The sequence below is a fragment of the Manis pentadactyla genome, chromosome 4 (assembly GCF_030020395.1).
Source record: "Manis pentadactyla isolate mManPen7 chromosome 4, mManPen7.hap1, whole genome shotgun sequence".
Classification (NCBI taxonomy): domain Eukaryota; kingdom Metazoa; phylum Chordata; class Mammalia; order Pholidota; family Manidae; genus Manis; species Manis pentadactyla.
This window is the reverse complement of record NC_080022.1, coordinates 159,317,337-159,342,840: the sequence shown is the minus strand read 5'-3', so window position 1 is coordinate 159,342,840 and position 25,504 is coordinate 159,317,337. Positions and strand designations below refer to the sequence as shown.

The 25,504-nt window shown below is 47.3% G+C and overlaps 1 protein-coding gene across 12 annotated transcripts in view; it reads left to right on the top strand.

Moving 5' to 3' along the window:
• Positions 1-25,504, top strand: part of MSI2 (musashi RNA binding protein 2) — a 376,280-nt gene that overhangs the window by 211,477 nt on the left and 139,299 nt on the right. For all 12 annotated transcript variants that reach the window (XR_005023616.2, XM_036879856.2, XM_036879852.2 and 9 more), the window contains one exon: positions 24,295-24,343. Coding sequence is in view for 11 of the 12 variants with exons in the window: in XM_036879856.2 (XP_036735751.1) it covers positions 24,295-24,343 (49 nt within the window). In the remaining variant the exon portion in view is untranslated. The remainder of the gene's footprint in view (positions 1-24,294; positions 24,344-25,504) is intronic.

The following is a 25,504-nucleotide window of genomic DNA, read 5'->3' as shown; positions in this document are numbered from 1 at the left end:
ATGTCATTACACACAGACACATAGACATTTTGTTAGGAATAGGTCTGGAAAGATACACACCAAAATGTTAACAATGGTAATTTGTATTTTCTTCTTTATGCTCATCGGCAGTTTCTACTATATATATTAAGACATGCATTAAAAAACAAATGTTTTACAAACCCTTCTTTATAACAGATTAGGCCCAGTACATTTGTCAACTAGCCCAAGGTCACTTCACACATCAGCAAGAGTCTAGGTCTTGAAAGTCCCAGAGCAATTGCTTGGTCCCCAGAGCTGCCCTTCCGCTGTCAGTCAGTCAGAAAATAGTCAGGAGCCCTTGCTCTGGGGTGAGGGGCCAAGAAGGCATAAGGTGCAGTTTCTGTTCACGAGGTGCTTATGGTCTGGGGAGAGAGGGTCCTGTTGAAACTTTCTCTTTCCTTGACCTTGGCTCTGACCTCCGCAGTTCCCCAGACTTTGGGCTTGCCTTTCATGGTGCTAGAAAGGTAGCTGGTGCCCGGGTTGTTGCTCTCTCCGTCCTGCCGCTTCCTGCACAGTCCCCTCCCGTCTCACACCCAGCCTCCTTGTTGAATGCTCCCAAGCCTGTATGTCCGGCTGTTGTGACCTCAGAACCCAGCGCCTGGAGCCAGTCCCCCCGGGAATCTCCTCCTCAGTTTCCCGGGGGTCTTTCTAGTGTTTTCCCCACCGTGGATGTTAGACAAAGGCTTGTTCCCAGAAGCCAAGGGACTGGAAGGAATTCAGGAGAGAGTGACTAGCCTGGGGACAGGACCGAAAAGGGTGTGCATCCGTGGGGGACAGCTGGAAGGCAGGGCTGAGGCCAGCTGGTACTGGGCCCTGAGTGCTCGGGCATTTCCCTGTGGGCCTTCAGACACACGGACGGCTCCAAGTGGTCCTGCTGGCAGAGTAACCAGGCCTCAGACTGAAGTTGGGAAGGAGAAGCAGGAGTGGTCCATGATCCCAGGAAGTCAGTCCCCTTGTGTTAGGTCCAGACTTACAGTGCAAAGGTCCTGAAACCTAAGAGGGATGTAGAAAAAGTAAAGAAAGGGTGGGGCAGAAGTCACATCAAAGGAAGAAATGACAGAATGGGGCAGGGTAGCTTGGAAGAGGGAGAGGTCAACAAGGGCGTAATACCTTCAGCCCATGAGGGGTGGTGGTCTCCTGGTGGAAATAGAGTTTTTGGAGAAAGGGGGGGATGTCCCATGAGTTCACCTGTGTAAATACATATTGGGTTTTGAAGTCCAGAATACCCACGTGGCAGAAACCCAGCATAGGCAGAGAAGGGAGGCTGACCCTTTGGGGCCTGGCATGGGAGGAGACCCCAGAGAGAGAAAGATCCTAGAAGCCATGTTCCTGCGTGGAGAAGTGCTCAGATGCAGAAGTAGGAGTGGTGACTCTAGGGCAGATGGGTGACAAGCTGGAGATGGGTGGGGCAGCCGGGGCAAGTTACAGAGACAGGAGCAGCACACGGGCCTGGAAACCCTGGGAGCAGGGGTGTGCAGGTGAGCATAATGGGAGCGCAGGATCTGGGGTTCACTCAGTTTCCCTGGATGTGTTTTTCTATTTAATAAAAAAGGGGCTGGGCTTTCCAGGCTTACCTGAACAAATTAACAAAGTGAACTGTCATTCCCTAGTATATGCGGACATTTCCTTGTTTTCCAAAAGAATGCCTCACCAGAGTTCCTTAAATAGGAACTTGTGCTACTTTGTAGTATATGTGCTATTTTGCGTGGGGAGGTAAAACCCAGAGAGAATGAAATTGAAGGTAAAGGCTATTTGGTATGGTTGGGTGGTGTCTTGTCTTCGGGTGCATATTTATGCAAGAGTGTTTAAGTTGGGGTGGGGTGAGGGGAAAGATGAAAGGCAAATAGAGAAATAAAAGTTGTTTTTCTGAAATTCTGTGGCTACAAAGTTCTTTCTCTGGAACCAAACAGAAACTTGAATGAGTTTTCCTTTGCAGGTAAAGCACAGTTTTATTCTGTAGCTGAACCTTCTCTAAAGCAAGCAGCCTTCCTTTTACCCTCCCCTCCCCAGGCCCAGCCCCCCTCCTGCCTGGTCCCCTCCTCGCCTCCAGACTGTCTTTAAAATAGACTTTCATGCATGAGGAAGCATCATAATGTAATACTCCTCTTATCATCACACGTCCCCAGCAGGCATTTACTAAAGGACAGCGGACGAGCCGTAGATATCACTGTGGCGCCAGAAGGTTTTCTTTTGAGACATCTTTACCTGGGTCTGTCCAGGGCAAGACCCTGACAGGACAATTAGCCGCATCCAGAGCTCCAGTGTTCCAGTTCTTTCCCTTGGAAAGGTGTCCCTCCAGTCTCTGACCTGTCTCCCTAGCGATGAAGAGCCCAAGGTAGAGGGTCATGAGGACTTGGGAAACCTGTGGCATTATTGGGACTCATTTGGTAGATGAGGGGAATCTGTAACTTTTTGGTGGTTAGCTGTGTGCACAGAGATGCAATAAGGATGGCTTGTGGCCCTTTTTCATGTTCCAGATGGCTCACAAGTGGACCACATCATTTCTGTCCTCAGCTGTGGGTGCGCTCTGGTTTGCACATAACACTGTGTCCCCCAGCATGCAAGGGGGTCATTTCTCTCTCTGGGGAGCAGTCATTCTGCAGGAAGAGATCTCGCCTGGCCTGGGGTGAGTGGGAGAAAGGCTGCCCTCCAGAGAAGGCTGCTCGATCTGAGGGGCTCTGCTGTGCTTTCCCAAGCTCTTTGAACATCTGGATGTGTTCAGCCTGTTTGATTAGAGTTGAACAAAATAGGAGCTTGTTGTTCATGCCTATTAAAGAGGCAAACCTTCCTGTGTCTTGCCCCATGAACAGCGTATGGGATACGAGAGTTAGCCTGGGCAGCTGCAGGATGGGAGGCAGATTTCTGACAGCTAAGAAATGCAGATTTCCAACCGCTCAGATGGTGTGTGCTGGGGCAAGGGCGCATCTGTAGAGTGATTTGCCAGCAAGTGTGGGCCCAGCTCAGACTCACAAACCTCCTGGTGCTCAGTAAACACATCCTGAGGATGCTAATGTCATCATACATTGAGATGGTGAATGTTTTCTTACAGTTGAATCCATAATTTATTTGGCTTTAAGTGATGGAAAATCCTTTCTTATTTCTCTTCCTTTTATTTCACCTCCAAGATTCTTTTACGATGAATCAGTCTTCCTTGGTCTCTTTATCTCTCTGTATTTGTGTGTGTGTGTGTGTGTGTCTCTCTCTGTTGGTTTCTGTCTGCTCTGTGTGTATTTCTCTCCCTCTCTCTCTCTCTCCCTCTTTCCCTCTCCCGCTCTCTGCCTCTCTCTCCCTCTCTCCCTCTCTGACCCCTTGCCTGCTGCCTTTCTTTCCCCCCTCCCCTGACTTCCACTATGACTAGAAACATTAAGACCAGGGCTTTTTACTACAAATACAGTGTGTCTTCAAAGTGGGAGTCTGTGTACTTATTCCAAAGATCTCGCCTTTGCCCTGAGTGTTTTCAAAGCTTTCACTATGAACTCATATTCAGACTCTGTGGCATTTTCTTCTGAATATCCTCACTGGTGATAAATCTTTGGCCTTTGAAAGTGGATGTGATTTTTGGAAACCATCACCAGCCTTAGCTCCAAATGACTTGTGGCCAAGATTGATTATGCTGTTTTTGGACCAAAATGTAGCAAGACTATAAAATAATCAGACTGACTGTCTTGCACAACTTGGGAACTGACTAGAAGGGAAATCCTCCTCCCCCACCCTGCCTCAAACTCTCAAAAAAATATTCAAAGTCTTAGTGAATAAAGACAGGGCCTTTCATGGGGAGTTCTTTCACAGTGACCATTTGGTGTCCATCCTGGGGTGTTCATTTATCAAGCACAAAGACAGAGGTTGTCTTTTATTTATTCCTTGCTGTGCATTGACATGGGAGCAAGCCAGCTGGTGCTGAGTAAAGAGCCAGTCCAGGGCTGTTTGTGGTGAAGATCCAGTGTGGGGCACACAGGCAGCAGAAAGTGTCCTTCTGGAGCTCCTGCCGTAGGTTAGCAGCAGCTGTGCTCAGGAGCCCTGGGGACCGGGACAGAGGAGAGGCTGCTCTGAGTGCCCACTCCCTTCCCTGTGGGAAGTTACTGGCTGGTAGCTCTGGGAAGGCCACCCCATGGGCTGGGCATGCAGTTCGGAGCCCAGTGCCACCTGGGCCACATGCTGCGCCCACACTGCCACTTCATCTCTTGCCATCACCCATCTGCACTGACGTCTCAGACTTCTGGCCCCCGTGGTACACAGAAGGAGAGGTATCTGCACCGACAGCCCATTTGTCTTCCTCCTGGCCCCAGGACAATCAACCCATTTGCAACATGAATGACTAGTAAAGTGAAGACTCAAATGGCAGAAACCTTAAATCTCATCTAAGTGATGAATGCAAAATCCACCAGAAGTTTGATGTTTGGTGTTCTCCATAGGGTTTAAAAGGTTTGATGCTGGCTGTGAAGAATATGGAGGTTTTCTTTAGGAAGGGAAGAAAAGCCATACCACAGGACCCCAGTCCCCTTCAAGAAGGTGTCCTCTGAAGCCTGTACTTTGTCCTAGAATGTGATGTGTTGGTTCTAAGTGGTGTTGGATGTGTGGACTTGACAGACATGGGGCCGGGAGCGGCTCACACAGATACGCCAGAGAAGACTGGTGACTAGAAGCTGGGACCTGGTGGAAGCGGGCACCTTCTGATGGCAGTAGAGGTCCTATGAGAGAGGCCCACACCTGGCCGGCTAAACGGCTGCAGTTGCTGTGTCCTTGTTCCTGTAGATGTAGCAGTGGTGAGAGGCCATGGGGCTGTCTCATGGCCCTTAAGCACAGAGTCATCTTCAACGGAGAACAGTGCCTGGGGGCCAGGCGAGAGCACTCCTGAGTCCGATGGGCATGAAGTCACTGCAGGCATGGAGAGGGAGCCTAGGGGAGCTCTGCCTCCGTGTTCCCAGTCTGAAAGATGGGGCAAAGCACTGCTTCTCCAAGGCATTGAGGATTGATGAGCTGACATTTGAAAACTGCTTGGGAGATGAATTGGAAGTGCTAAGTATTACTATTCCATGTGGAAGTCTGAAAATAACCTTGCTGAAGTGTTCTGATAAATAACTAAATCGGGCTAGCGAGGGAGAAATTTTCAGCTGTCTAGAGAGCATTTCTCTTAAATATTTTCCTCTCAAGCGGAAAGGAAAGAGTTGTACAGGAGCCGTCAACCCCACATCGGCCTTCATCCCGCACCAGCCCGCCCACAGAGGGAAGGATGTGGAGCACGAGGATGTGACTCTGGGAAGGGGCGGGGAGGGGGCAGCTGCTTTCTTCTGCTTTAACTCTACACCCAAGGCGTTGCCAACCAAGTGAAATCCCACCACTGTTAACTCAGGCGTCTCCTGATGTGAGCACTTCCCAAAGTCTTCTCGGGTTTTTTTAAACTTTCCCATCCTTCAGAGACCTGGTTTCATTCCATCTTCTGCTGGGAAGCCGTGCCAGAAGGTTTGGCCAAATGGTGACTTTGCCATTCTTCTTGCTCTGACACCTCATTTTGCCACGAGAAGCCACTGTTTTTGTTCTAAATGTGTTTGGTTTCAGATGTCTGTTTCAGTTTGCCTCTCCAACTAGGAGGTAGAAAGAGTACTTTGGCGACAAGTGCCGGGCCTGTCACATGATTTTTGATGGTCTGTTCGTTCTTAAATTTGGCCTCAGTGCCAAGGCCCTGTCCCATGTGGCTTCTCTTTCTTATTCTTCCTCTGTCTCAGTCCCATGGGGCTTGCAGCCTCTTGGGGGGTGGGGTTCTCTGCAGGCCTGTTTGAGGGGCCAGTATGGATAGTTCTGGATGGGGAGGGTGCCCAGGCCCCTGGGACCTTCCTGATGAGGTGGCAGGGGGAAAGGTGGTGGCCCCATCTCCACAGCCCTTTGATTTCTTTCTACCCTGATGCTTTACACAAGATGCTAATAATCAGCTCTGGCTCCACTGATGTGAGGTCATCAGTAATACTGTGCTTCCCCCCTTGCTTCGCAGGTTGAAAAGTCATGAAAGCTCTGCTGGCAGCTAGAGTTGGCTAAGGCAGGTATGCGCATTCAGAAATACCTTTAAAAAAAATAGGTTTATGGCACATTGCGATCTTCTCTGGCTTTAGCCCTCAGCACATAAACTGGGATTAGGAGCAGACAGTTTAAATCCCCAGGTCAGCTCTCACCCAGCCTCTGCCTCTCCCCCTTGCTCTCCTGGAGGTGGAGTGGAGGTGTGCCTGCCACTACATCCAGCAATCGATGCTTTTGTCCCTGGAGTTCCAGAAACTCTGGGGCACTGCTCAGCCTTGACTCTTTGGGGGTGTCACTACCACAGACCAGCGGGGACAGAGCCACATGGCTTTATGCTGATTCCTGGTCTAGCATCAGATCTGGGGCAGCCCGCATGGCACCCCAGAGCATGGCCCCGGGAGCACCCTGGAAGGTGGAGTTGGCCTGGTCCCTACTCTTGGGGTACTTACCCTCCAGGAGGCATACGCCCTAGTCACACAGACAGAAGGGGACTGATCTATGGAACAAAGAGTGCAAGTCAGCACACTCAGAGTGAGAGTGAGTATACTAGAAGGGGAACCAATAAAGGTAAAATAAGAGGGGAATATAATGAAATGCGCTGAGTAGATGCCGCCACCACCAACACCCCCACACACACCCACTACACACCCAGTGTCAGGGGAAAGGCTTGTGGGGCTGGAACGGTCCCCTCTCCCTCCTGCAGGCCTTGACACGGGGGCTCCTCAGCGATCCGGCCGTGCGACTCCAGTCCTGTCGGCCGAGAACCGTGTCATCCACTCCATCAGGGGTGCTCCTTGGGTCGGCCGCCCTTGAGGCAGGCTCCTTTCTGCCTGGGGTTCATGGCAATGCCATTTCCTAGGGCTGAGGCCGTCTCCTCAGCTCTGGCTCTGCCTCCCAGCCACCACGTAACCTTAGGCAGCGGGGGATTAGCCCCTGACCTCTTGGCCACAGCTGGCTCCGGCGGATTCCCCCCAGTCCAGAGACTGAGTGTGGGCTCCCTGCCTTCATTCTTTGCCCTCCGGTTCCACCCTGAAAAGCCAGGACCACACCTTCGGGATGGAGGCCTGGCCCTCACAGATGGCTGCCTGGGCTTCCCACCGATGGCCCTGCGCTGCTCCCTGGCTTACACGCCACCCAGGCCTGCTGCTCCAGCGCCAGGCCCACCATGCCTCTTTGCTGGGAGTGCCCTCTTGCTATGCCGATGACAAACTATCACCCCCTGCCAACTTGTTGTCTTTTTTACGTGAAGTTTTCAGAGCCCTCGAAGACGTGATGGATTAAAGGCTACAGAATGTCTGTATGTGCCCTGCAGGGGGCTGCACCTCTCTTAGAGCTCTTGTCCCCTCTCCTCCTCAAGAGCAGGAATTGAGTCTTCCTTCTTTTTAAGATCTTTGTGCTTAATATGGTAGATATTTAGTAAATATGTATTGGCTGCATACCAAATGAAGGAATTCTAAAGGTAGTGCCACTGTCTCTGTTGCACCTCCTTTCCAAGTCAGGGGCTTCCCATTTGCTGCATGAAGGGGGTTCATCCAGGCCCGTTGTTAGGGGCACAGCTGGCCCAGAGTGGAAGATCAAGCCTTTGAAGCCCTTGTTGCCTGTTGGCACCTGACTGGAAGCAGCCTCTCCGGTGCAGGCTGCAGCTCCATTGTGTGCACGATGGCACAGAAGGATCATCCTGTTTTGGGCTTCAAGTTCAGGTCCAGAGGGAGTGACCTCAGTGAGTTAATTTCCTCACGACAGAACTTAGAAGAAGAGTCTAAGTTACGACTCAGTGGCAAGTAGCGGAAGCCATCTCATGCTAGCACAGGCCTGTCTGTTTCTCTCTCTTGGTTTTCCATGCTTCTGAACCCTCACAGCAAGGCATGGCCACCCCATGTGTGCAGCAGGGAAGGCTGTGCAGATGTTAGAGGAAGTGGCCAGCCTCAAGCATTGCCATTTCCTCCCAGGTACTGCTTGCTCGGGAAAGCCAGCCTCTCTACTAGTTTGGATTTCACTTGGCATCAGCATCTTCACGGCAGAAATAAAGGGCCTCGGGTACAATGAACAGTATCAGACGTTTCTCCTGACTAGCTCACTGAGGCGGTACTGTGACAGCTATTTAGCTCTTCACGTGTGCCACCATGCTGCACATAAATTAGCTTCTCTTAGTGCTCCTAACAGCACTATGAGGTAGATACCAGCTTGGAAGTGAAGTAATGGAGGCACAGAAAGGTTGAGTAACCTGCCCGAGGCCACACAGCTAGTGAATGGCAGAACCAGAATCTGAGACCAGGGAGTCTGCCTCCAGAGTTTCTGGCCTTTGCCACTAGTCAGTACTGCCCACATGCATCTCTTCAGCAGGGCTGGGACCCAGGTGCAGGTGCCCCGCTAAACACTGCTGTGGACACAAGCATTGTTGGCAGGACAGTGCTGCCTTCTATAAACCTAGAGTCTGCTGTGTCCACAGCAGATGGGATTCTGCACAGACAGTGCCACGGGGTCATTCTTACATTTACCGTTCGCTCTCAAGTTGGTGGTGGTGGTTAGGGGCTGGGGTCAGGGAGGGGTACCCTTCCCTCTAGTATCTCAAAGGAGCCCAATGCCTGGGCTCTCACAACCTCTGGCCAGCTCCTTGTGGCTCACCTAGGATGGTCACGGAAAGGTTCCTGAGTGCCGCATAGCACCTGAGCTCTGCAGAGGCATGTTCGCCCTGGAAATGCCTGTCATTCTCCCAGCCCTGGAACTGAAGTGGAAAAATAACAGACCTAAGCAGTTGAGGAGCAATTTAATTAAAAACAAAAAGAAATGTGTATGAATTAGCCAGAACTCTTCATGGGGCATCATCATTGCGAGAGAAGGGCTGAAAGAGGAGAGATTAAGGCTTCCTTTTATTTATTAAGTTCCGTGGTAATGGAACCCTTAGGCTTGATGTGGTAAGGATTTCTCTCAGTCTGGCATGAAGCAAGCATTTGTCTTTGTTAATTCCTAGGGGAAGGGTGGTAAATCTACAGGAACGTGTTGCTGGCTTCCGTGCTAGAGCACAGGGGTATTTAAAGTAACAGCACTTGACGGTTTACCCGCAGCTAAGAGGGTTTCTGCTTCAGAAAGCAAAATATTGTATGAGTTGTACAACATGTATGGATTATTTGAAGAATTAGGGGTGCAGCAAATAGTACAGTTTTCAGCAAAGAACCAAAGACTTCACCAAATCATGGAGTCAGCCAGTGGAGGAAAGCAAGGGTGGGTCCGTGGGATCCAACACAGGTGTGCTGTGTGGCCTGTCATCCCTGCTTAATTTCCTTTTCCCTGGTCCCAATTTGCATTGCCAAAATATGTTAGATTGCAGTGCATTATTTCAGTTGCTTGCCTTGTGATTCCTCTTTACCTCGAACAGATGAAGAACATGGCACTAAAGCAAAATGACAGCTCTTGAAATGAGAAAGATCTTTATCCTTCAGAGTGTTGATATAGAAATAAATGAAGGAAAAACATGCTTGTTGGGTCTTGAAGCAGATTGAATTGGTGTTTTTTTTTTAAGAGGGTTTTTCTCTCTCCCTTCTTTTTCTCCTTTAGGGAGTTGTGTGGCTTGAGGATTAAGTAGGAGGGTTGGTTTTCTGTCAATCCTCATTTGCAAAGATCTGAGATGATTTGGACATATGGGGCAGGCCAGAGGTTTCCAACCTAGGGTTCAACAGAAGGAATGTGGGTCCTGATGTTGACTTCATTACAGGCACACCTTGAGATACTGTGGGTTGGGTTGCAAACCACCGTGATAAAGCAAACATTGCAATAAGGTGAGTCAAATTAATTTTTTTGTTTCCCAGTGCATATAAAAGTTATGTTTACACTATATTGTGCTCTGTAAAGTGTGCGCTAGATGGCATTATGTCCATAAAAGCAATTTGTGTACCTCAATTAAAAAGTACTTCATTGCTAAAAAATGCTGTCATCGGAGCTTTCAGTGAGTCATAATCACTGATCACCAGTCACCATGACAAATACAGTAGTAATGAAAAAGCTGGAAGTATTGTGAGAATTGCCAAAATGTGACATAGAGACACAGAGCGAGTAAATGGTCTTGGAAAAATTTACTTGATGATTAATGCAGGGTTACCACAGACCTTCCATTTGTTAAAAAAGAAAAACAAAAGAAATAAAAACCCCGCAGTATCTGCAAAGTGCAATAAAGGAAAGAGCAATAAAACAAGGCGTGCCCTTATTTCAAAAAAGAAATCCATCAGGCCTCACGGTTACCCCATCCCAAGCACGAGAGCCCACTAGAACGTCAGGCTTGTCGGGGATGCTTGCTTTGGACCATGTGCCCCGGCTCACTCTGCCTGTGGCCATCTCATGGTGTGAAAAGCCCCAAATTACAGTTATGACAAGTGTCGCTAAATATTATTTCCACACCTCAAATGCAGTAATACGTATAATTTGTTTTGGTATACGAAGTAGATCAAAACACACAAGATCTTTGTTGCAAAAATCAAATGAAAGAGAGGGCCTTGATGGCTTGGAAAAGAAAAAGTTGGAAGCCACTGGACTTGAGGCTCTTCTCTATCAGTTTTTTTTCTTCATTTTACAAAAATCTCTCAAACTCAATCAGAAAGCACTTACTGTGCACTCATTTTTTGTGTGTGAGTTACTCTTGTAGGTGCTCTGGGTCTGCAGAGCTGTGTGTGAAACATGCTGAGGGCCAGGGAAGATGATGAGATGGGGGCAGTGGGGACTGTCACCACAGCTATTCGTGTGACAAAATAATATTTCAGAGTACTATATGCCAGAACCAAGTAGGAGATGCAGGTAAGGGATATATTTTGTTACTATAAGCATACCTTATTTATGCCTACTCCATCCCAATCAAGAGAAATTAGGGCATAATTACTTACACTGTAAATGGATCTGATACAGGGTGTTTTTTTTAAAATAATGAGCCCCCTTGTGGTTTTTAAAAATTATTATTATGAATTTGTATTTTTAAATAGTGTAAAGCTCACTAAAAGTTGTAAAAATAGTACACAGAGCTCGTTGTGTGCCCTTCATGCAGTTTCCCACGATGAGAATATCTGCCATAATCATAGCAGATTGCTTAAAACCGGGAAATGGGTGCTCGTCCATCATCAGTTTTAACAGGCTCCAGTGGTGTGTGAGGTGTGCGTGCACAGTTCTTTGAAATTTTGCCATGTGTGTAGATGAGAAAGACCAACCATCAGTACAATCAGGATGCAGGGGTGTTCCATCCCTGTGAGGAAATTCCTTGTGTAAGAGTCACCCCCTTCTGCCACCCAAGCCTTGGCAACCACTAATCTGTTCTCCATCACTGTAATTTTGTCATTTCAAGAATGTTAGAGAAATGGAGTCACACAGTATGGAATAAGCCTTTGAGACTGACTCCTCTCGGCCAGCCTGATTCCCTCAAGATCCATCCAAGTTGTACCTGGAGTTAGTTTCTTTTTATTGTGAGGAGCCATCCATGGTAGGATGCCCCACAGCTTTGTTCTTCCATTCCCTTTGCTCCCTAAGATGGGTTTTTTACCTAAGACTCATTACAGCCAGTACATAAAGCAAGGTACCTTTACGAGAGTCCACCTCACTCATCCGTACTGATTTCACTGAAGTGGAGTTTGGGATAATCGACACAAAATGTATTATTCTGTTATCCAGCCCTCCTCTAACAGATGTTTGCTGAGCACTGTGTAGCAAAGGGAAGTTGTTTTCCACGGACCAAGCACTTTCCTGTTTATTACATAGGTAATTTCTACTTTTCAGGCTGGGTTGAAGGTTAACAGTGACCATCAGCCCTTGAAACACAAGGAAACTGAGCCATCTTGGAAAAACTTGTTTGAGATGGTATGTAGGTGGAAATGATGGGGTAGGATTTGAACTCAGGACTTCTGATGCCACGCAAGACACCTTTTACTCCACCACCCATGCTTTACCTGGAGCCATGGGCTAGCTGAGAGCTACTTTGTTCCTCTGCAGAATGGGTGGGCTGGACGCATGTGTTTTTGGTTCTTTCTAGCTCAAAGATTTTATGATCCTCTCTGAACAAGATGTAACTTTGCCCAATGACCAAATCCTTCAGCCCGTCGCTGCACTTGAACTTTGTTCTCAGTGACATTTTGTTAGCTATTATTTGAAGACACTTTGGGGATTTAAAATTAACAAAGAAGGATTCCTTTAAAAATAGTCTCTACTGCAGACATGTCTTCGTTTTGGTGATAATGTCATAAGGTCTTTGGATCATGGCCAGAACGAGCACCAGGGGCCTTTAACCTGGGACCTTGGGGATGACTTTAGGGACCAGGGACTGAGGAGATTAGCTCTTGGGCGGCCCAAGAAGGAAAGAGCAGGAGCTGCTTCGGGTGCCATTAAAGCCCATTAAGAAGCTTTGGAATTGGTGAAGCTAGTGCTCAGACTCAGGTGCCTGATGCCATGCAGTTCACAGGATTCTGCCATGTGCCAAAAGTGGGCTTCAGTTCAGAAGAAGTTGCTGTCTGGAGCATCTGAGTGCTACTGCACTGAATTCTTGCTGGAGCTGCTTGGCTGAGGGAGTAGGACAGAGACACTCTGGGTCTTTGAAGCTCCGGAAAGGGTTCAAAAGAGCCTTGGAGAAGGGATTCCTGAATTGTGTGGGACATGGAGAGGTGACCTCTAGGTCAATTCTAACTCCTGAGTTTGTGATTCTGAGACAAATGAAACCATCCCTCCTCCAGTTACCAGCATTCACTCTGTGACCCAGCTGCATGCCTTAGGATCACAGGCTGGTGGAGATCAAAAGGTCTGCAGCTTGGGAGGCTTGGGGACTGTCACTGTGACCTCTGGTATGTCACCTCTTCCCTCGGGGCAGTCACGGGGCGAGGTAGTGCTCTGGACTCTGCTGGACCAGTCGTCCTCTCATGCCAGTGACAGGGGACATTGGGAGATAGGGAGGCACCATGGCATGGGGGTGTCAAGACCAAGGATCATTCGGAACCTCAGTTCTTTTCATCTGTGCTCTGCAGCCAACTCTGTTGGATAGAATGTAGAGCCATAATAAGTATTAGCTTAATGAAAAAATGTGTCACCTTAGCAAAACTCTCCCTCTCCCTCCTCCTGCATCCTCCCCAGCCAATCTGTTAAAAGAGGGCCAGCTAGCTAATATCCAAAGACCTGTCACAGCAGGTCATGCACCCACACATTCCCTTCCCCAGGGCCCTAGCCTTTTGGAGGTGCCGACAAGTCCTCCATCCCATCATCAAGTGATGCCATTTCTCTCCCTATTTTTCAGGCAGAAAGAAGATACAAATGGCCCAAGGGACTGAAATCGGGATTGGGACCTAGACTTTCCAAGCCTACAAAACTCCTCCTCTCTTCTCCCTCCCCAAGTGCATGGCCACAGCTACGCTTGTCACCATCCGAGATTGCATTGGTCACAGGAGATGTGGATGATTTTTCCATTTGGTCCTGATGTTTATTTCATGCCCATCAATATCAGCCTGCATTAGGACAGATGAGGTGGTTATTTACAGGCTGTGCATTTTCACACTTAGTAATTATAAACCCTTCCCCTGTTCGGTCAGAGTCATGCAGATCTATTTTGGCAATTAGCAGTTTAGTATTTGTTTAATGGGAATGCAAGAGAGTGTTACGGCACATCCGTGCTCCACTAATGATTTGCCTGTCTCCTCCCGAGCTGGCAGGTTTGGGCCTTTTTCACGGTAGGTGAGGCCTGATGGGGAGAGGCTGAGGCTGCAGGGGGACAGGACAGAAGCATTAGGCAGCCTGCCTGCCTCTTCCCCAGCCCTCAGTGTGTGCTTGCATGCATGCACGTACACACTCACGACCAGTGCTGTAAACAGGCTGTAGATTTCCAGAGCACAGCAGCCACCCCTCGAAGGCGCCTCACACAAGAGGCCGTTAGGCCAGATGCCATTTCTGTGTGACAGCTGTCAAGCCTGCCGGAACCAACTGCTTCTCCTCGGAACAGCCCGTGCCTGGCCTCTCTTGGTGTCCCCCTCCCACCACCTCCCTCCCTTTGCTGCCTCCTGTTTAAGCCCCGGCTCAGATATCCCCCTGAGTGCCTCCTGCCCCACCCTCCGGTGGACCCTGGGCTTTGCCTTCTCAGCCAGAATGGAGCCCTCGTCCCAATCATAATTTGCGCGGGTTGGTTCTTGCTTCCCTTGCTCAGTTTTGAGATGGGGCCTCCTGGACTGCTCCCCCAAGGACATTTTGATTCTGTTGGTGGCTGCCGCTTGGTGTGACCCATGTGCGGTGGGAAGGTGCACAGAGTTCAGTGTGATTCCCCGCCTGCCTTTGTGGGGAGCGAGTGTGCATGTGGGCGCATGTGCACCCTGAGCCAGCTCCACAAAGGGATTGCTGGGGTGGGGGGGGGGCAGTGACTTGCAGCAGCGTCTGTTATGATGAGAGTTTTCTGTGCATCAGGCACTCACTAGACCCGATGAAGCCTTCCTAACAGCTCTAGGAAGGGGGACACAACATTCTTAGGACTCCTACACAGCAGGGACTCTCACCAGCTGAGCTCCAGACTGACTTCTGGGACGCTCGGCCAGTTCCAGTTCTGCCTCTACTTTGCTCTGTGACCACGGAGCAGCCAAGTGATCTGTGGGCTTTTAGAGTTTGTGCATCAGAAAGGAAGAGACCGCAGTAGTCTCCTTTGCCTTTGCCTTTGCCTCTCAAATCATTCCCTCCTCTGCTGAGCCTACCAGAGCAACATGTGGCTGTCTCCTTAGTATAACTTCATCACCTTTCTTAACTTTTTGGTAGGGTTTCAAGGCAAAGTTTCTTGGTTCATTGTCAAGAGACAGGAGACACTCCACTAAGCACTAGCGATTCAGAAAACAGAACTCAACAAGGGAGGCCAGTAGGAAGATGTAGGGAGGCATTTGGTTTTAAATCCTAGCTCCACCACTACTGTGTGTGTGGTCCAAGGCAAGTCACTTAATTGCCCGTGAGCCACGATGTCCTCACCTATATAATGGGCATGAAACCATCTGCCTCAGAGCTATTGCAATTAAGTGAGCTTTGCAAATTGCCTAAGTGCCAGGAAATGATAGCTATTATAAAAATCATGATTTTTTAAGGGAATAGGCATTTCATAACTTTGATTTTCAGAATCTCAGAGCAGGAGGCTTTGCCTATAGGTAAGTGAAATGTCTGAATCTCCAGGATAGAGTTTTCTTAAAGTTTGGAGACGCTGCACCTTTCTTTTCCCAAGGACAAGTATCCATTTGTTAAATTCATAACTGTTATCAAATGAATACAAGTGTCTGTTGTGGTTGCTTTTAAAATTAGATGGGAAAATGGAAAGACCCCACAAGAATTTTAAAAAAAAGTAGAAGTAGGAAAAAATAGGGTCGTGAAAGAAGAGTCTTGGCAGTGGGGATAGAACATTCTGGCCATAGTAAGACTTTGGGAGCCTTGTGTATAGAGTTTAGGAAATGTACTTAATGCACTGAATTGTGTGCCAAAAAATGCTTAAATTGGTAGATTTTATATGTTATATATATTTTGCTACAATAAGAAAAGGAGTTCAGAAGAAACTAAGCAGACTATCTTGTGGTTCAATTAAAGCGTGGGTGTGGGTTAAAGTAGACAAGCTTTCAGGTGGATGTAGGCTAGAATTTTTTGACTCTGGGAACAAAGGGGGAAAGTGATGGGCAGCAGCCTCTACCAGCAAAGCTCTGATGGCCTCCCCATCACTACAGCCCTCCTGGGGTGCATACACGGAGGTCAGGGCTGGCTGGGAGGCTCGCACACCTACAGCATTGGGGCGACAAGAACCTGAGATGGGCAGGCAGGCAGGCAGTGAAATTTGAACTCATGAGCAGCAAATGTGCTGGGCCCAGCCCCTGCCAGCTCCACAATGACCAGCAGGGAAACTGAGGCTCAGAGAATCCATAATAATCTGAGGCTGCTGCGGAAACCAAATTGATAGTAATATATGTGAAAATACTGGTGGTGGTAGGAGACAAACAAGTTTCATTAGGTTTTCTTAAGGCCCTGCGTTCCGTTTCTGGTCCTTCTGAGTTTCTTCCAGGAGAAACTTTGGCTCTCTTGTCCTGAGACCAAGACGAAGTGGGGGAGCCCCCTGAAAGCGACAAAGGGCCTGCCTGATTCTCCAGGGACAAGCAGCCTATCTTTAGGGACCTGGAGGCCCGTGGAACACCCCTTTCCTATAGGGCCCATCTCCACATGCGTGTACTGTGATGAAGGCTCACCTCAGCTGTATTTAGCCATTTAGATCAGGGGTTCTCAGCCTTACCAGCGTCCTGGAATCACTGGGGAGCTTTAAACACTCCTCTGTTGGGCTTCCCCCTTCAGGGTGCTGACTTAACAAGTCCGGGGGTGGCCTCCTCGGCACATTTTTTAAAAGTTCTTCAGGTGATTCTGGTGAGCAGTCAAGGTTGAAAAGCACTGATCTAGATTTCACTCTGAACTAATGGGACTTTCCGGCCTGCCCCCTTCCCTCCTCCATTCTTCCTTTTGCACTGTGATTAAAGATAGACCAGCCTCCCTCTTCGCAAGGCCAGGGCACACTGAAAACTCTAACTTCAGTAAACTAGACACCGTTACCGAGCCTTTGGGCAGGAGCAGATTCTGTATCTGTCCAGGCTGGTTGGAGCAGAAGGCCAGAGCAGTGCTTTCCAATGTTCTGAAACCGTCCCGGGAAAAGGCAGCCCCTGTCACCAGAAGATTGCAGGCTTCTCTTTCCTGGGCAGTCCTGCCTCAAATACAAGTCTCCACTCTTGTGACTTTAGTGCCTTGAGTTTATAGACCGTAATAAGACCTGTTAAGCCATACGCACTGTAGTATCGTGGTATTGCATTTAGGGGCGTTTATTTAAACTAACGCTTGAGGCGTTTGAGTGGGAGCAGGAAGTGAAATTCAAGGGCATCTGTTCTGGGGGAGTGTGAAGAGCTGGGTTTCTTTTTTTCCTTTTTCTCTCCCTCCTGTGTCTGACCAGATAATTTCAGGATTATTTGAAGTGCCATTTCCTGACTTGTTCCTGATATGCATGGCGTGTGGGTGTATTTATTTGTGTCCCAAGAGGAGTAGGAAATTTCTCAGGGTGTGTTGGCCACGGCAAAGCTCTGGAACATCTTCACAGAGCAGTTTACAAAGGACCAGTGGCGAATTCGATGCTCCCAGGGGTTCCCTTGGGGTCCGCGGTCTGTTGAAGAATTCTAGGCAGAGAGGCTGTATGAGTGGATCTTTGGTGACCAGCTCCTATGGTTCCCTCCTTTTATATGTAGGAACTAAGGACAGAGGAAGGAGGTGACTCCTCAGGGAGATCCTGGTGTAGATTAGAAAGTGGAGTAGAACCTGGATCCTGCCCCTGTGCTGTGTGGCACCGCCTGCCATGCAGCTGCCTCTTAGCACCTCCTGGGTTATTCCCAGTAGCTCTTTTCCCGGTAGCTATCTCTTGGGAACAAGTTTTCTGCATCCCTACAGCAGCTTCACTCACCTGCTTTGTACTTGGGGAGCCATAACTTCAGGCAGGGGAAGCAGTGGTCTGGGGGCACATTATAGGGTCCCAACCTTTGGCCAACCAACTTTGCAAACAGAATTTTTAGCCTCTCTTTCTAGGAGCTTCTTTGCTTTGTGACTGGACAGTTTCCTCTTCAGCTGACTAAAGTCTCACCTCTGGACATCGTCAACCACAAATGGCTATTTCTAAATTTACCCAGCAAAAATGTCTGGCTCACAATAAACCTTTTGACATTATAAAGACGGTTCGCTCACTCATTTCATGAATTAGGATTAGAGAGGCATCACCCACTGACTTGAGTGCTAATTATTGCTGATTTTCATGGTGCTCATTTAGTGAGAGACGTGTTGCCAGTTTCTCTTGGTGCTTCTAGGATCTTTGTCACCACCTTTGCTGCTGGACTGAGATTTAGAAATGGTCCTTCATGCCCTAACACCTGTATTCTACTTAGAATGTGGAACTCCACAGTTAATAAGCCCACATTCCACAGTTTACCTCCTGCCACCCCTTTTCTTGCCTTTGTTCACTATCTAGTATTATTTGAGAATGTCTGTGTCTCTTCTGACAGATTAAAAGGTGTTTTTTTTTGAGGACAGGGACCATGTTCGAGTTACCTATTACTAAAAGAAAACTGGTAAACAACAACAGAACCTTGGTGGCAGACAACAGCTGTTTATTTCATGTCTAGAGTCCACTGGGAGTGGTTCTGTTGACCTTGGTGGGGCTCAGTTGCATGTCATGGGGTTGACTAGCCGTCGGCCCATTTAGGCTGGCCTCAGCTGGCGCACCTGAGGGGACTTGGCCCTGCTCCGCATGTCTCTCATCCTCCAGAAGGCTAGCCTGGGCACGCCCTTCTCATGGTGATGGCAGAGATGGCAACAGAGAATGAGCAGAAACACGAAAACTCTCTCAAGGTCAGGCCCAAAATGTGCAAGCCACTCTCTCCACGTCCTTGTATTGACTGTTGCAAGTCAGGTTCTTCAGACACACAGGATGGGGAGATAAACTCCACTTCTTTGGGGAGAGGAACTGCAGAATGACAGAGTAAAGGGTATGGAGGCATGAATGTAATGAGTCTACTGGGGACCTACATAATTTGCCTCTTATTTGTACTTAGGCTGATGCTATGCCAGTGGTGAGTGCCTAACAAATGTATGTCACATGGAAGTAAATAAAGTTAACATTAGCTCAATTTTTTTAGTCAAGATGGAGTTGGCCGGATGATGTCCACATTCATTGCAGTTCATCAGAAGGACAGTTTATATCGTCCTGGTAGCATCCACATGTTTCCTACACTGGCTCCAGGGACAGCTGGGTCACTGCCAGGAAGTCCCTCTTCTTGTCATCTCTTCATCCCGGGTTCTACTGTCGTCACTTGCAGGACCCTAGAATATAAACATACAGGAGACCAGGAGCAGACTGGGGAGAACGGTTGCCGCACCAAAGCGCGCCAGCTGCCCCAGGAGAGAGTTCCGCATGTTGAGCGCTGAGTCGATGTAAAGAGGAAGGAGCAGCTCAGTCCAGTGTCTTTAACCTTTGTTCTTGTTTCTCCTGCCCTAGAGCAGCTGCAGGAGCATAAGGAGCTCTAGAAAGGCGAATGCTACTGAATCACTCTGGGGCTGAGGCCTAGGAGGTCTGTGTTTTAATACACCCTCCAGGTGATTCTGATGTGGGTGAAGTTTGAGAAGCCCTTCCTGAACCCCCATGCACGACAGAAACTAAGAGTACAGCTCCCTGCGTGTGCACAGCGCTGAGGCTCCTACAGTTAGGTCTGAACCTTGTGATGGGCAGGAATACATGTCAGGATGTCCTGGCGCTGAGACAGACATCCCCAGCCATCTGTCTCACTTAAGTCGCCTCACCCTGCTTTATCATTCACAAAGGTACACAAAAATACAGGCAGGGCTGCATTTTACACCTGCCTTAGTTATTAAAAGTCATACCACCAAGGTGGAACAGGCTGCTTCTCAAAGCAGACCGGGTGTGTGCCAGGATGTGGGTCAAAGTATGCCAAGGTTCTTGCTCCCTCTGGCGACTCCAAGACCACTAGGCCTCTGGACTCCCGCTTCTGGTACAAAGTAATATGTGAAGCTGGTGAGGGTATCATCAACCCAAAATAAATACCAGGGCTTCTTGAGGAGGAGGGTGATATCCCTTGAGGTGGCATTTAACAAGGATTAATGGTGTTTTCGCCCAAGGTCTGAAGAATTCCTGTGCCCTGCCCCCCAGCTATTTGTGTTCCCCTGGCACCTGACTGAGGTCTAGCCTGCATGTCCCAGTTGATTCTGTGCAGCCAACTAATCTGCCTGGTTTCGTGTGTGTGAGAGACAGACAGACAGACAGACAGACAGTTATCAGTTTGCTCACTGTGGGATTGAATACCAGTTACCTTGACTGGGCTCCTCAGTCCCCCGTGAGGGAGACCGACACAAGCTGCTTCTGTTCGATTCCCATAGAACCGTGAGAAACAGCCCCGTATGTGAGGCCATGTTTTTCATTCTATTCAGTCTTTGTATATTCAAATTCTTCCAGTTTCAGCTCTTGCTGTTCTGCCAGATTTCCAGTGCCTTGATGGCTTCTCTGAATTAATAAGTATTTTGCAATTGCTGAAAAGTTTTCTACCCCCACTCCAAGCACCAGGACTTATCCATACTGATTTTTTTTCTCTTTCCTTTCTAACTGCTTCTTAGATGTTTTATTTTGTAAAGTGTTAATAGAATTTTTCTTTTACCCTGACACTTTATCTATTCAGGAGGTCCTTGCAAGTCCCATTGTACAACTGGACTACAGAGGAAAGAACTCCATTCTTTATGACAATGGTTGCCCTAAAAAACATACACAGATCCTCCCCCTCTCTCACCAGGGTGGAGTGAATGTTCCAAACTTAGGAAGGCAAAGAGGGAGCCAATTACACACTGTTGAAAGGGAGGGTTGAAAATATATATATATTTTTAAATTCAAAATATTTATTTCCTGAGGGGACCTGAGTTTCAGTTTCAAAACATGGCCAACACAGAAGGGAGGCTGTTTTCCTTACTGTTCAGCATTTTTAGCTCAAAATAAGGACTTGGCAAACATCTTAGAAAAATACAGAGATGGGTGGGGAACAGCTGTCATATTTACCTGTGTGCCCTCCCGCAGGCATTCCCCCGACCCCGCTCACCTGCAGCCCAGGCCTTGGAATTCTTATCAAGGCCCAGGGTTTCAGTCTGCGATACCATATGCTCCAGTGTGACTACTCTGTACAAATGAACTGGTTACCTTCTTCTGCGGGTTTTGCTTGGGTGGTGCATGAGGGGCAGATGGCCGTGGTACGTGGGCCTCCGCAGGTGCCTGGGGGGATTCATCAAGCCTGCCTGGCTGGGGAGGGGTCCCATGAAGGTGTCCCATCTCCAAACTAGCATCAGCTTCTCCCCTCAGCCTGCTGCCCAGGGGAGAGAGTGCAGCTCCCTGCCGGAGGTGCAGTCACTGTGCAAGGCCATTTTCCTCCCAGTAACTGACTTTAGAAGTGGGGACCAGGAGGGGAAGGCCCCAGGAGCCTGTTTGTTCAGGCTTGGTTGCTTAGCAACAAAAGGGGGCCCTGACTCCAGAAGGGATTTTCAAGCTAGACCAGTCCCTTTGAGGTTTGTGTCTGGCTTGCCTATCCCTCTTACATTCTTACCTTGACTTTGTTTTTTCCCCCTATTAGATTTGATATCATCTAAGAAAAATATGTTTGATTTGTCAGGAGGCCCCATTTTCAGGCTGGTTTTATGGCTTTGCCCAGTGTCCTCCCTTCTATCAGAGATTGTAGTCTGGGAGGAGTAAGGAATGAATAGCTTATGATTCCTTTTCTCAGCTGGCTTAGCTCGGGCCTCCAAACTCATTTGGGAGCCTTTGAGCTCCAGTGAACAGTGCCGGGTTTTTCCCAACCACATACACACACTGAAATTGCTCCAAGCACAGAGCCCTCTGGCTACCATTTTTTTCCACCTACAACCATGTAGGTTAGGTTGTACTTTTACTGCTAACCTTGGGCACAGAATGAATGAAGAGACTAGGCGGCTCACCTGGACATATAAGGTACAGCCCCCAGGTGAGTAGCTGATTTAGTGCAGGCTAGGACACCACTCTACTGAAGATGTATATTTTGTGGAACAAATAAAGGGTTGGGTCATAATTTAAGAGGAGTGGAATTCATAGCCAAAGCTGGTTCGTTAAGTATGAGTTTCTTGAGATCTACATGAGAATTGAGTGTGGATCCTGAAATCTTACTGCAAGACATATTCAAAAGGGTTACTGGATGCATGGGAGGACTGTGGAAGGGACTAGTAAGAGAGACAAATGATGCCTTTGGTATTTTCTTCTCTTTAATGTTTTTGAAAAGGCTCTAGCATCAATGTAGTAGTCTTCTGGGACTGTAATAATAAAGTACTGCAGACAGGGTGGCTTAAACAACAGGAGTTCACTTCCTCACAGTGCTGAAGGCTGGAAGGCTAAGATGAACATATCAGCAGAGTCGGCTGCTTCTGAGCCCCTTCTCTTTGGCTTGCGGATGGCACCTTCTCTCTTTGTCTTCACGTGGTCTTCCCTCTGTGCCTGTGATGTCCGAATTTTCTCTTCTTAGAGGGACACCAGTTGTATTGGATCAGGGCTCACCCTAATGACCTCATTTTAACTTAACAACCTCTGTAAAGACCCTATTTCCAAAAACAGTCACATTCTGAGATACTGGGGGTTAGAACTTCAAATTATGAATTTGGCAGGAGACACATTTGAGCCCATAACAATCAAGATATTACAGTTCCATTGTTTATAAGTAGAAACATTTTTAAATCCATCAGAAGGATAATTAAGTAAGCTAAGCCTTCTCACTCTGTGAAATATTATGCAGTGGTCAAGATGGTATTCATAATACCTCATACCCATTAAGATGACTATTCTTCAAAAAAAATAAAAATAAAAAGTGCTGGACAGGATGTGGAGAAATTGGAACCTTTGTGCACTGTTGGTAGGAATGTGAAATGGTACAGCCTCTGGGGAAATCAATGTGGCACTTCCTCAAAAAATTACAAATAGAATTACTGAATGATCTAGATATTTCACTTCTGGGTATGCAGTCAACCCTTGAACAACATGGGTTTGAACTGCATGGGTCACTTTACATGGATTTTTTTCAATAAATATACTAGAAAATATTTTGGAGATTTGGGACAATTTGGAAAAACATTCCTTTCTCTAGCTTACTTTATTTTAAGAATACAGTATATAATGCATATAACATACAAACTGTGTGTTATTTGGTTGCTTATATTATCAGTAAGGCTACCAGTCAACAGTAGACAATTAGTAGTTAAGTCTTAGGGGAGTCAAAAGTTATATATGGATTTTTGATTGTGCAGGGGTCAACGTCCCTAACCCCCATGTTTTTCAAGGGCCAACTATTTACCCAAAAGAACTGAAAGTAGGGGCTCAAAGACGTAAATATACACCCATGTTCGTAGCACCACTATTCAGAATATCTAAAACCCCGGAGACCATTGATAGATGAATGGGTAAGAAAAATGTGGTGTATATAAACAATATACATTGGAATATGGATGAACCTTGAGGACATTTGCTCAGTGCAATAAGCCAGTCACAAAAAGACATATACTATGTGATTCTACTTACACAAAGTACAGTAGCCTCCTTTGTCTGTAGCTGTGTTTTCTGTGGTTTCCAATACCTGCAGTCAAATGTGGTCTGGAAGCAGAAGATCCTCCTGATGTCTGGGCTTTAGGCCAGTAGTGACCTAACACTGTGCCACAGTGTCTGTGTCATTCACCTCACTGCATCTCACACGGAGGCACCTATTCTTACGTCATCACAAGCGGGATAGTACAGTGAAAGATATGTTGAAAGAGACCACATTCACATAACTTTCATTACAATATATTGTCCTATTTTGTTTCTAGTTACTGTTGCTAATCTCTTACTGTGCCTAATTTATCAATTAAACTTCAGCATAGGTATGTATGTATGTATAGGGTATGCGTGTCATAGTATATCTATAACATCCATAGTAAACCATAGTATGTATAGGGTTTCATATTATCTGTGGTTTCAGGCATCCACTGTGAGTCTTAGAACATATCCCATGCAGATAAGGGCGGACTCCTGTACATAGAGTGGTCGCAGGCATGGAGACAGAACATAGAATGGTGGTTCCCAGAGTCTGAGAGGATAAAAGAGAATGGGGAGTTACTGTTTATAAGTACAAAGTTTCCATTTTGCAAGATGAAAAGAGTTCCAGAGATACGTGGCAGTGATGGTAGCATGGCTTTATGAAGGCATTTAATGCCACTGAACTGTATACCTGTAAATGGTTCGGATGGCAATTTTTATGTTGTGCGATTTACCATAATAAAAAAAGTGTACAGTTTTGGCTTGTGGATGGCACAGTGTAGTACCAAAATGTTCACAATGGAGTAGTCTGGGAATTGTGTGCAATATTCTAATGTTATATTAAAGAACAAGAAAAAAATTCCATGTATAATATGATTTAAACTGTATTAAAACAAACACAGATTTTTTTTTTAAAGCTAAAACTAAAGGAAGATACACCAGATGTTAACTGTGATTGTGCTAGGTAGAAAGAAAGACAAGTGATATTTTTTCTTGTTTCTGATTTTGTATTTTCAAATGGTTTTTCATTAGCCACTATAGCTATGACTCTCTGATGGAAACAACCCCTCCCGCAAAAATGTAGAATGTTCTGCATATTTTCTTAAGATTCCTAAAGCAGACTCTATTCTGTAATTGTTTTGCAGGTGGAAGATGCAATGCTGATGTTTGATAAGACAACCAACAGGCACAGAGGTAAGAACCCTAGTGTCAGAAGGCTGCTCCTTCACCCCCTCCTGGCCTCCATCCCTTCTCACAGACAAAAGATACAGTGAATATTTCAGAATTAAGCAGGCAGAGATTGACCATCTGTTGAAGATCTGTATTAATGGAGGGCACCATAGCACAGAGTCCAGACACGGGACGCTTGAAAACCATTTCCTTTTGGCTTAAGAACTGTCCTTTAATTATGCAGCCATGCCCAGTACACGTTTGGGATGTCCCTTTCTGATCCTGGTTTGCCTAGTCCTTGCTAAACCTCAGCACTAAGTGATCCAAGTGGAAGTTATTCATAGCAGTTACTCGCTGGAGCTCTCAATTTGCCTTGAAGGAGGTGGTTTAGAAACACACTGTGAATCTAAAGGGCCAAAAAATAAAAAAAAACAAACGTATTGTAGGTTTATTCAATGTGTACAGTAATTGCAGACTGGGAAATGCCCTTTTGCACATCTGGAATGTCTAGAGGCTGTCTGCACATAATTACTTGTATTTTCTCCTGTGTTCTTATTGTCTCGTCCATCTAGAAAATGGGTCTCAACTTGGGATCTGTGAACCCCTGTAATGACATGCAAAGTGTTTTGTTGGTGCTTTTCTTGGGTGAGGGTCCCTAGCTTTGAACAGGTTCTCAAAGGGGTCGCTGATCTCTGTTCCCCACTCCCCCCAGAAAAAGAACGCGTTGAAATTACTGCCTTAAACAGAAAATTGGACAAATCACAAAATCCTCCCCAGAGGAAGCAGAGTCAAAGGTTATGCTTTAATGTTCCATTCTCTTGTTCTCTAGAAGTTCGTGGTTTCTGGGGTTCCTATTAACAGGGTATTAATGATCAGAGCTTCCAAAGCGGGGGAGCGTGGCAGGAAGCAGGGTTCTTGAGAGAAGGAGCTGGAGTGAGCAGTGTTTCCTTGCCACTTGGATTGCATTTAGATGTTTCTCGTGTTGTTTACATTCTTGCTGTCACCTGTGATTAGAAGCAGTTACCCAGCGCTGACTGTATGTCTCTCCCGTTCAGAGCAGGCAGGCTGAGTGAAAGGGAGGAAGGAGTGGAGGGGGAATCGTTGCTTGAGGGGGTGGGAGAAGGAGGGAGCTGTCCTGAGGGTGCCTGGTGATCCAGCTTTCCCGTGTATCCATCTGTAGCGTCC